Genomic DNA, 11,501 nt, shown 5'->3' with positions numbered 1-11,501 from the left:
ATGACTCTTGGCTTGGACATTACATTGATTTGTTTTATCCCTTCATGTGAATAAGGGAAATATAAAACATGACAGCACACAAACACTTCCATCTATCCCAGAGACATCAAGCTACCTCCCATTGTCCTCTGACTTTCATGATGCAATTTGTGGTGTTAACTGAAAAACAGTGTGGGCCTTCGTCAGTAAAACCAGCGAGAGCTTCACTGATGTCATTCTCAGCTCCATGACAAAGCTCCCTGCCGGCAAACAACATAAGTGTCCAATCTGTGTTTGTCAACAAGAGAATGCCCCTTCCAGATCCTAATAAATTGTCTCCTTTACAGGCGCTGACAGCTAACAGGCTAACCACAGTGGAGGCCAATGGCATGGCCACTCCTCAGCCTGCATCCCAAATGGCTCCCTATTCCTTATATAGTCCACTAACTTGGACTAGGGACCATACAATTCTGGTCAAAAGTAGTGCACAATTTAGGGAATAGGGTGCCATTTGGGACGTAGCCTCAGATTACCACCTCATCAGCCTCCTGCAGCTCTGGACAAACATGGCCCTTCTCCACATGAAGCACAATGAGGCAGGGTGAGAAACAGCCGCCCGGCAGGGGAGCCACCACTCCTCCCCAGAACTTCCTGGGCCTTCCCAGCTGACCCGTCTGGGCCTTCCCCTCAGCAGTAGCAGCCAGCTGCCTTCCTGGCTAGGCAGGCCACCCCAACAGCCAGCCAGATGTGTGTATCACAGGTGAGCAAATATTGTCACTTAGTTAAGACTTCTGTGTTCCCCTCCTACAGAGGCTGCTGTGTATTCCATGGGTCTGCAGGAAGTGCAAGTAGCACTGTGAAGTTCCCTGGAATGAGAAGTTAGAAGATGCACAGCGACAGCGGGGGGGGGGGGGGGGGGGTAGCTAATTAAACTGAGGGATGCCAACCTCAATCCTCTATCGTTAACCGGGTACAAAAGTTAATGATAGGGTGTGTCCCAAATGGCACCCTGTTCTCTAAATAGTCTACTAATTTTGACCAGGGCCCATAGGGCTCTAGACAATAGTAGTGGACTAATAGTCCCCTGTAGCTCAGTTGGTAGAGCATGGCGCTTGCAATGCCAGGGTTGTGGGTTCGTTTCCCACGGGGGGCCAGTATGAAAAATGTATGCACTCACTAACTGTAAGTCGCTCTGGATAAGAGCGTCTGCTAAATGACTAAAATGTAAAATGTTTCATTCTTCATCCTCACAATTCCTGATCACCACAGCCAGGATCATTCTAAAATCACATGCTTGGTAAACAACAGGTGCAGACTAACAGTGAGATGCTTACGGGCCCTTCCCAACAATGCAGAGAGAAAAAATGAGAAAAAAATATAAAAATAATAAAGAACAAATCCACAATCAGTAACGATAACTTGGCTATGTACACAGGGTACCGGTACCGAGTCGATATGCAGGGTTACGTGATAATTTAAGTTGATATTTACATACACTACCGGTCAAAAGTTTTAGAACACCTGCTCTTTCAAGGGTTTTTCTTTATTTTTTAAACTATTTTCTACATTGTAGAATAATAGTGAAGACATCAAAACTATGAAATAACACATATGGAATCATGTAATAACCAAAAAAGTGTTAAACAAATCAAAATATATTTTATATTTGAGATTCTTCAAATAGCCACCCTTTGCCTTGATGACAGCTTTGCACACTCTTGGCATTCTCTCAACCAGCTTCATGAGGTAGTCACCTGGAATGCATTTCAATTAACTGGTGTGGCTTGTTAAATGTTAATTTGTGGAATTTCTTTCCTTCTTAATGCGTTTGAGCCAATCAGTTGTGTTGTGACAAGGTAGGGGGGGTATACAGAAGAAAGCCCTATTTGGTAAAAGACAAAATAAGCAAAGAGAAACGACAGTCCATCATTACTTTAAGACATGAAGGTCAGTCAATACGGAAGATTTCAAGAACTTTGGAAGTTTCTTCAAGTGCAGTCGCAAAAAACGTTAAGCCCTATGATGAAACAGGCTCTCATGAGGAGCGCCACAGGAATGGAAGATCCAGAGTTACCTCTGCTGCAGAGGATACGTTCATTTGTCACACCCTGATCGGTTTCACCTGTCTTTGTGATTGTCTCCACCCCCCTCCAGGTGTCGCCCATCTTCCCCATTATCCCCAGTATATTTATACCTGTGTTCTCTGTTTGTCTGTTGCCAGTTCGTTTTGTTTCGTCAAGCCTTCCTTGCTTCTGTCTTTCTCAAGTTCCTGTTTTCTAGTTTTCCCGGTTTTGACCGTTCTGCCTGCCCTGACCCTGAGCATGCCTGCCGTTCTGTATCTTGTCACACCACCCTAGATTATCGACCTCTGCCTGCCCTGACCCTGACACTGCCTGCTGTTCTGTACCTTTTGGACTCTGATCTGGATTACTGACCTCTGCCTGCCCTTGACCTGTTGTTTGCCTGCCCCCAGTTTTTGTAGTAAACTTTTGTTACTTCAACACTGTCTGCATCTGGGTCTTCTCCTGAAACGTGATATCATTAGAGTTACCAGCCTCAGAAATTGCAGCCCAAATAAATGCTTCACAGAGTTCAAGTAACAGACACATCTCAACATCAACTGTTCAGAGGAGACTGTGTGAATCAGGCCTTCATGGTTGAATTGCTGCAAAGAAACCACTACTAAAGGACACCAATAATAAGAAGACACTTGCTTGGGCCAAGAAACACGACCAATGGACATTAGACCGGTGGAAATGTGTCCTTTGGTCTGGAGTCCAAATTGGAGATTCTGCAACGATACGCCATCCCATCTGGTTTGGGCTTAGTGGGACTATCAACCAAATTGAGATGGTTTGGGATGAGTCAGACCGCAGAGTGAAGGAAAAGCAGCCAACAAGTGCTCAGCATATGTGGGAATTCCTTCAAGACTAATGGAAAAGCATTCCAGGTGACACTGTTTGAGAGAATGCCATGAGTGTGCAAAGCTGTCATCAAGGTAAAGGGTGGCTATTTGAAGAATCTCAAATATAAAATATATTTAGATTTAACACTTTTTTTGGTTACTACATGATTCCATATGTGTTATTTCATAGTTTTGATGTCTTCACTATTATTCTACAATGTAGAAATAGTAAAAATGAATAGGTGTTCTAAAACTTTTGACCGGTAGTGTATATCTAGGGATAAAGTGACTAGGCAATGGGATAGATAATTAACAGTAACAGCAGTGTATGTGATGAGTCAAAAGAGTTAGTGCAAAAAGGGTCATTGCAGATATTCTGGGTAGCTATTGGTTAACTATTTAACTAACTATTTAACAGTCTTATAGCTTGGGGGTAGAAGCTGTTCAGGGTACTCTTGGTTCCAAACTTCATGCATCGGTAACGCTTGCCGTGCGGTAGCAGAGAAAACAGTCTATGATTTGGGTGGCTGGAGTCTTTGACAAATTTTAGGGCCTTCCTCTGACACCGCCTGGTATAGAGGTCCTGGATGGCAGGGAGCTCAGCCCCAGTGATATACTGGGCCGTACGCACTACCCTCTGTAGAGCCTTGTGATTGGATGCCAAGCAGTTGCCATACCAAGCGGTGATGCAGCCAGTCAAGATGTTCTCAATAGTGCAGCTGTATAACTTTTTGAGGATCTGAGGGCCCATGCACAATCTTTTCAGCCTCCTGAGGGGGAAGAGGCATTGTCGTGCCCTCTTCACAACTGTGTTGATGTGTGTGGACCATGATAGTTCATTAGTGATGTGGACACAGAGGAACTTGATGCTCTCAACCTGCTCCACAACAGCCCCGTCGATGTGGATGGGGGTGTGCTTGGCCCTCTGTTTCCTGTAGTCCATGATCAGCTTCGTTGTCTTGCTGATGTTGAGGGAGAGGTTGTTGTCTCTGACCTCCTCCCTGTAGGCTGTCTCATCGTCGTCGGTGATCAGGCCTACTGCTGTTGTGTGTTCTGCAAAGGTAATGATGATGTTGGAGTCGTGTGCGGCCACGCAGTTGTGGGTGAACAGGGAGTACAGGAGGGGACTAAGCACGCACCCCTGAGGGGCCCCCTTGTTGAGGGTCAGTGTGGCAGATGGTGGTGATCAGTGTGGCAGATCACCACCTGGGGGTGACCTGTCAGGAAGTCCAGGATCCAATTGCAGAGGGAGGTGTTTAATCTCAGGATCCTTAGCTTAGTGATGAGCTTGGAGGGCACAATGGTGTTGAATGCTGAGCTGTAGTCAATGAACACCATTCTCATGTAGGTGTTCCTTTTGTCCAGGTGGGAAAGGGCAGTGTGGAGTGCAATAGAGATTACGTCATTTGTGGAGCTGTTGGGGCGGTATGCGAATTGGAGTGGGTCCAGGGTGTCTGGGATGATGGTGTTGATGTAAGCCATGACCAGCCTTTCAAAGCTACAGATGTGAGTGCTACCAGGCGATAGTCATTTAGACAGGTTACGTTGGTGTTCTTGGGCACAGGGACTATGGTGGTCTGCTTGAAACATGTAGGTGTTACAGACTGAGTCAGGGAAAGGTTGAAAATATCAGTGAAGACACTTGCCATCTGGTCAACGCATGCTCTGAGTACGCGTCCTGCTTATCCTTGTGAATGTTAACCTGTTTAAAGGTCTTACTCACATCGGCTACGGAGAGAGTGATCATACAGTCATCCGGAACAGCTGGTACTCTCATGCATAGTTCAGTCTTGCTAGCCTCGAAGCGCGCTTAGAAGGTATTTTGCTCGTCTGGTAGGCTCACGACACTGGACAGCTCGCGGCTGGGATTCCCTTTGTAATCCGTGATAGTTTACAAGCCCTGCTACATCCGACGAGCATCAGAGCCGGTGTAGGAGGATTCAATCTTAGTCCTGTATTGACGCTTTGCCTGTTTGATGGTTCGTCGGAGGGTGTAGTGGGATTTCTTATAAGCGTCCGGATTAGTGTCCCGCTCCTTGAAAGCGGCAGCTCTAGCCTTTAGCTCAGTGCAGTTGTTGCCTGTAATCCATGGCTTCTGGTTGAGATATGTACGTACGTACGTTCACTGTGGAGACGACGTCGTTGATTCACTTAATAATGAAGCCGGTGACTGATGTGGTACTCCTCAATGCCATTCGGATGAGTCCTGCAACATATTCCAGTCTGTGCTAGCAAAACAGTCCTGTAGCTTCTGTATTGATACTTTCTGTTTGAGTTTTTGCTTGTAAGCAGGAATCAGGAGGATATAGATATGGTCAGATTTGACAAATGGAGGGCGAGGGAGAGCCTTGTATGCATCTCTGTGTGGAGTAAGGTGATCTAGAGTTTTTTCGCCTCTAGTTGACATGCTGGTAGAAGTTGGGTAAAACTGATTTCAGTTTTGCTGCATTAATGTCACCGGCCACAAGGAGCGCCGCCTCTGGGTGAGCATTTTCTTGTTTGCTTATTTCCCTATATAGCTCGTTGAGTGTGGTCTTAGTACCAGCATCGATTTGTGGTGGTAAATAGACAGCTACTAAAAATATAGATGAAAATGCTCTTGGTAAATAGTGTGGTCTACAGCTTATCATAAGGTACTGTATTCTAACTCAGGCGAGCAGAACCTTGAGACTTCCTTAATATTAGAGATCACACACCAGTTGTTGTTAACAAAGAGACACCCATCCCCTCCTCTGAGCTTCCCCAACGCAGCCGTTCTGTCCTGCCGATGTATAGAAAAACCAGCCAGATTTATATTTACTATGTCGTTGTTCAGCCACGACTCATAGGACATTACAGTTCTTCAGATCACTTTGATAGGATAGTCTCGAACGGAGCTCATCCAGTTTATTCTCCAGTGATTGAACGGAGGTAGAGGTGATTTTATCCACTCCGACGAAGTCTCGTCAGGTATCCCACACGCTGGCCTCTATAGCGCTGTCTCCTCCTTCTTCGAGTGTCGGGCTTTGGGACTGGTCCGCGATAATCAATATGTAGTTTTCCTCTGACTTATTGAAGTATACAGTGAGGGAAAAAAATATTTGATCCCCTGCTGATTTTGTACGTTTGCCCACTGACAAAGAAATGAACAGTCTATAATTTTAATGGCAGGTTTATTTGAACAGTGAGAGACAGAATAACAACAACAAAAAATCCAGAAAAACGCATGTCAAAAATGTTATAAATTATGTCTTTAAAATGTAAATACAATCAGATCCTCTCGGCTAAAATTGCTAAATCTTTTCTCTATGCCAAATAAAAAATATTTTGAGTTTGGTGACAAACCACACAAATTACTCGCCAGACAACTTCGAAAAAATGTGAGTGACCGAATGATTCACAAAGTTAAATCTGCATCTGGGGAATTACTCTCCTCCCCCAAAGACATCAATGACAGATTCCGTCAGTTTTATGAGACTCTATATACATCTAAAGCGGATCCTAATCCCTTAATTATGCAAAACTTTTTGGAGGACTGTAATCTTCCTGCCCTGAACCAGGAAGACTCTAACTTCCTGAATAAGGAAATATCTCTTGAAGAAATTAGAGAAACAATTAAATCTCTAAAGAGTGGCAAGACCCCGGGCCCAGATGGATACCCTGGTGAATTCTATAAAACATTCAGCAACATGCTCTCTCCCTACCTGCACAAAATGTTGGTTCGGGCCAATGAGGATGGAGCTCTCCCATCTACTTTGGATGAGGCGTTTATTACAGTTATACATAAGAAGGGTAAAGATCCGGAAGAGGTAGGGTCATACAGACCAATATCCCTCCTTAATACAGACCAAAAGATTTTAGCAAAAACTCTGGCTAACAGGGTTAGCACTTTAATTGGCAAATTGGTCCATTCGGACCAGACCGGCTTTATCCCTAACAGAAACTCATTCTTCAATCTCAGGCGCCTCTTCAACATTATGTATTCTCAGAGGTTACCTAACGTGGACCTTGCCATTATATCTCTTGACGCCGAAAAGGCCTTTGACCAAGTTGAGTGGCCCTATCTATTCAAGGTCCTACAGAAATGTAATATTGGAGATGGGTTCATAAATTGGATCCAGCTTTTATATAGGAACCCCTGTGCGAGAATACTCACTAACCAATCACTGTCGCCCCGATTGAACCTTTACAGAGGGACAAGGCAGGGTTGTGCGCTGTCGCCTATGCTCTTCGCCCTAATTATTGAACCTCTCGCTCAAGCGATCAGATCTCATTCAGCAATACACGGCTATAATACTAAAGATACTCTAAATAAGATTTCCCTATACGCAGATGATATTCTCCTCTATGTAACAGAACCCCAAGCTAGTATTCCAGCTATTCTTGAGGTGATTAATTTGTTTGGTACCTTCTCGGGATACAGAATAAATTAGAACAAGAGTGAATTAATGCCCATACGGTTGCAAAACACCTCCTGGCTAGAACATCTTCCAGTTAAGTTATCTTCAGAAAAATTTATCTACCTTGGAATTGTAGTTACCAAACAATACTCCTTACTATTTAAAGAGAATTTCCCCTCTCTGATGCAAAATCTCAAGGCAAACATACAATTTTGGAGAACTCTCCCAATTTCTCTGCTCGGAAGAATTAATGCCATTAAAATGGTCTTCCTCCCACAACTGCTCTACCTATACCAGAACATCCCAGTATTCATACCTAAATCCTTTCATAAACAACTGGACTCTATTATCAATCCTTTCATCTGGGATTATAAAACACACAGGATAGGTAAAAAACACCTATGTAAATCCAAGATGGAAGGAGGATTGTCTCTCCCAAATGTTATATTTTACTATTGGGCCGCTAACCTCCGCGCTGTTACGTTTTTGCTGGATGACGCACCCCTACCATCCAGCTGGCTTAGTATGGAGCGTGAGGAGTGTCACCCCTTCTCTATTGGTGCTGTGATTTTGTCACCTGTCAATCTGGAGATGTCACTTTACCGTAACAATCCTATTATACATAGTACAGTCCGAATCTGGAAGCAAATTAAAGTCCACTTTAAGCTTAGACCAATATCATTATAAATTAATAAATAAATTAAATAATAAATAAATAATAATAAATAAATAATAATAATAATAAATAAATAATAAATTAATTAATAATAAATAAATTAGTCATTTAGCAGACGCTCTTATCCAGAGCGACTTACAGGAGCGATTAGGGTTAAGTGCCTTGCTCAAGGGCACATCGACAGATTTTTCACCTAGTCGGCTTGGGGATTAGAACCAGCGACCTTTCGGTTACTGGCACAACGCTCTTACCCACTAAGCTACCTGCCGCCCCATTCATGCTCCCTGTTGCCAGGAATCCCTCCTTTGCCCCCTCTAACCTTGATAACACCTTTGAGCGATGGGGAGAGTTGGGGATAAGTACCATAGGGGATTTATATATAGGAGGGACCTTTGCTTCCTTTGAATCGCTGAGGGAAACTTATAACCTTCCCAGAAGTAACTTTTTCAGATACCTACAAATTAGAGACTATGTTAGAAAACACCTCCCAACATTTGGGAATGCTAAACCTTCCAAGTTTGATGGATGCATAAAAATATGCCCCACCTCAGACAAACTGATATCTCGTCTATATGACGCTTTTCAATCTGTTAGCGCACCCTCTACTGATGCCATTAAGGCAAAAGGGGAGGAAGAACTAGGGACTGACATTTCGGTGGCAGACTGGGAGGATAGCTTGGAGTATATCCACACCTGCTCCATTAACTCCAGACATCGTCTCATACAATTTAAGGTATTACACAGATTACACTATTCCAAAACTAAATTGCATAGGATATTTCCTGATACATCCCCTATGTGTGATAAATGTCAGGCTGAGCAGGGTACACTACTCCACTGCTTTGCCCTATGCTCTAGCCTGTATGGTTATTGGTGTGGAATTTTTGGGGTCCTCTCTGAAGTTCTGGAGACTTCAATAGACCCAGACCCGCTTCTGATAATCCTGGGAGTGTCCGATTCCCTAAACGGATTAACCAACTCCCAAAAACAACTAATCTCTTACAGTCTCATTTCGGCAAAAAAAAAAATCTTGTTGTTTTGGAAAAGGAGGGAAGCACCCTCTACCAAATTATGGCTCAGCGAATTGGCAAACACTGTACACTTAGAAAGAAATAGATATATTCTGAACAATAAATTATCAACATTTGATCAAATCTGGCAGCCTTTCTTCTCTTACTTGGACCAGTCGGCGCTGTGAATTTGTACTTTTTAACGCACTCTCAATTGTCATATTGTAATCTACCTTTGGGCAGCGTGTGCTGGCCCCGCCACCCGAGCAGTCGGGAGGGGAATAGGGTGGAATAAGAGGGGGGGGGGGGGGGGGGATAAAGGGGGGTATAAGTGGGGGGGTTACATCTACCCTTTTTCTTTCTACCTGTCCCTGTTCTGTGTGTCTTGTTTTGTAATATTTGTTTTGTGCCCAGAACTCTGGGTCTTGTTGTTCATGTCTGTTCTCTTATGTTTAGATAAGAACTGTACTCGTGTCTTTCATACCTATACACCATTCTTATGTGTGTTCAAGAAAAAATATTTGAACAGAAAAATGTTATAAATTGATTTGCATTTTAATGAGGGAAAAAGGTATTTGACCCCTCTGCAAAACATTACTTAGTACTTGGTGGCAAAACCCTTGTTGGCAATCACAGAGGTCAGACATTTCTTGTAGTTGGCAACCAGGTTTGCACACATCTCAGGAGGGATTTTGTCCCACTCCTCTTTGCAGATCTTCTCCAAGTCATTAAGATTTCGAGGCTGACGTTTGGCAACTCGAACCATCAGCTCCCTCCACAGATTTTCTATGGGATTAAGGTCTGGAGACTGGCTAGGCCACTCCAGGACCTTAATGTGCTTCTTCTTGAGCCACTCCTTTGTTGCCTTGGCCGTGTGTTTTGGGTCATTGTCATGCTGGAATACCCATCCACTACCCATTTTCAATGCCCTGGCTGAGGGAAGGAGGTTCTCACCCAAGATTTGATGGTACATGGCCCTGTCCATCGTCCCTTTGATGCGGTGAAGTTGTCCTGTCCCCTTAGCAGAAAAACACCCCCAAAGCATGATGTTTCCACCTCCATGTTTGACAGTGGGGATGGTGTTCTTGGGGTCATAGGCAGCATTCCTCCTCCTCCAAACACAGCGAGTTGAGTTGATGCCAAAGAGCTCGATTTTGGTCTCATCTGACCACAACACTTTCACCCAGTTCTCCTCTGAATCATTCAGATGTTCATTGGCAAACTTCAGATGGCCCTGTATATGTGCTTTCTTCAGCAGGGGGACCTTGCGGGCGCTGCAGGATTTCAGTCCTTCAAGGTGTAGTGTGTTACCAATTGTTTTCTTGGTGACTATGGTCCCAGCTGCCTTGAGATCATTGACAAGATCCTCCCGTGTAGTTCTGAGCTGATTCCTCACCGTTCTCATGATCATTGCAACTCCACGAGGTGAGATCTTGCATGGAGCCCCATGCCGAGGGAGATTGACAGGTCTTTTATGTTTCTTCCATTTGCGAATAATCGCACCAACTGTTGTCACCTTCTCACCAAGCTGCTTGGCGATGGTCTTGTAGCCCATTCCAGCCTTGTGTAGGTCTACAATCTTGTCCCTGACATCCTTGGAGAGCTCTTTGGTCTTGGCCATGGTGGAGAGTTTGGAATCTGATTGATTGATTGCTTCTGTGGACAGGTGTATTTTATACAGGTAACAAACTGAGATTAGGAGCACTCCCTTTAAGAGTGTGCTCCTAATCTCAGCTCGTTACCTGTATAAAAGACACCTGGGAGCCAGAAATCTTTCTGATTGAGAGGGGGTCAAATGCTTATTTCCCACATTAAAATGCAAATCAATTTATAACATTTTTGACATGCGTTTTTCTGGGTTTTTGTTTTGTTATTCTGTCTCTCACTGTTCAAATAAACCTACCATTAAAATTATAGACTGATCATTTCTTTGTCAGTGGGCAAACATACAATATCAGCAGGGGATCAAATACTTTTTTTTCCCTCACTGTAAGTCCTCGTCCAAATGGAGGTTAGTGATAGCTGTTCTGATGTCCAGAAGCTCTTTTAGGAAACGATGGCGGAAACATTATGTACAAAAAAGTTTTAGCTAACTATTTAATCACATTTTGGGTGTATATTGTAAATATAATTCCCATGACCACTGGTCTATAGAACAGGTGAGGAGGAGGATTCACCTTCAGACTATTTCAACTCAAAGATACTTATAACTAACAACTACCCTATTCATCTGTGGTCAACTGGTCTATATGTTGATATTGCCTACATGAGCTAGACCAAAGCATTATTTGACCGTATGATTATAGATCGCCTTCTAAACATTTCGGTCCCACTTTAAACAAAGTACAACTTATAAAGACTTTATATAGCATACATAAAGGCTTCATAAACACGACAGAAATGCTTCACAAATAATCTATAAGCGTATGTCATTGCCAAATGTGACATAATGCACTATTTACATGTAACTGCCAATTTTTTTAAAAATATAAATATTTTTATTTCACCTTTATTTAACCAGGTAAACCAGTTGAGAACAAGTTCTCATTTAC

General features: G+C 43.5%; 1 protein-coding gene across 1 annotated transcript in view; it reads left to right on the top strand.

Moving 5' to 3' along the window:
• Positions 1–636: 636 nt before the first annotated feature.
• The window catches only part of LOC311108024 (protein CEBPZOS-like), a 20,620-nt gene continuing 9,755 nt past the window's right edge, over positions 637–11,501 (top strand). Inside the window, exon 1 of the mRNA XM_084150661.1 lies at positions 637–739. Within this exon, the coding sequence (XP_084006787.1) occupies positions 725–739 (15 nt within the window). The 5' untranslated portion in view covers positions 637–724. The remainder of the gene's footprint in view (positions 740–11,501) is intronic.

The sequence above is a fragment of the Coregonus lavaretus genome, assembly GCF_964263955.1.
Source record: "Coregonus lavaretus genome assembly, chromosome: 33".
Classification (NCBI taxonomy): domain Eukaryota; kingdom Metazoa; phylum Chordata; class Actinopteri; order Salmoniformes; family Salmonidae; genus Coregonus; species Coregonus lavaretus.
The sequence above is the reverse complement of the archived record's forward strand: the minus strand, read 5'-3'. Positions and strand labels throughout refer to the sequence as shown.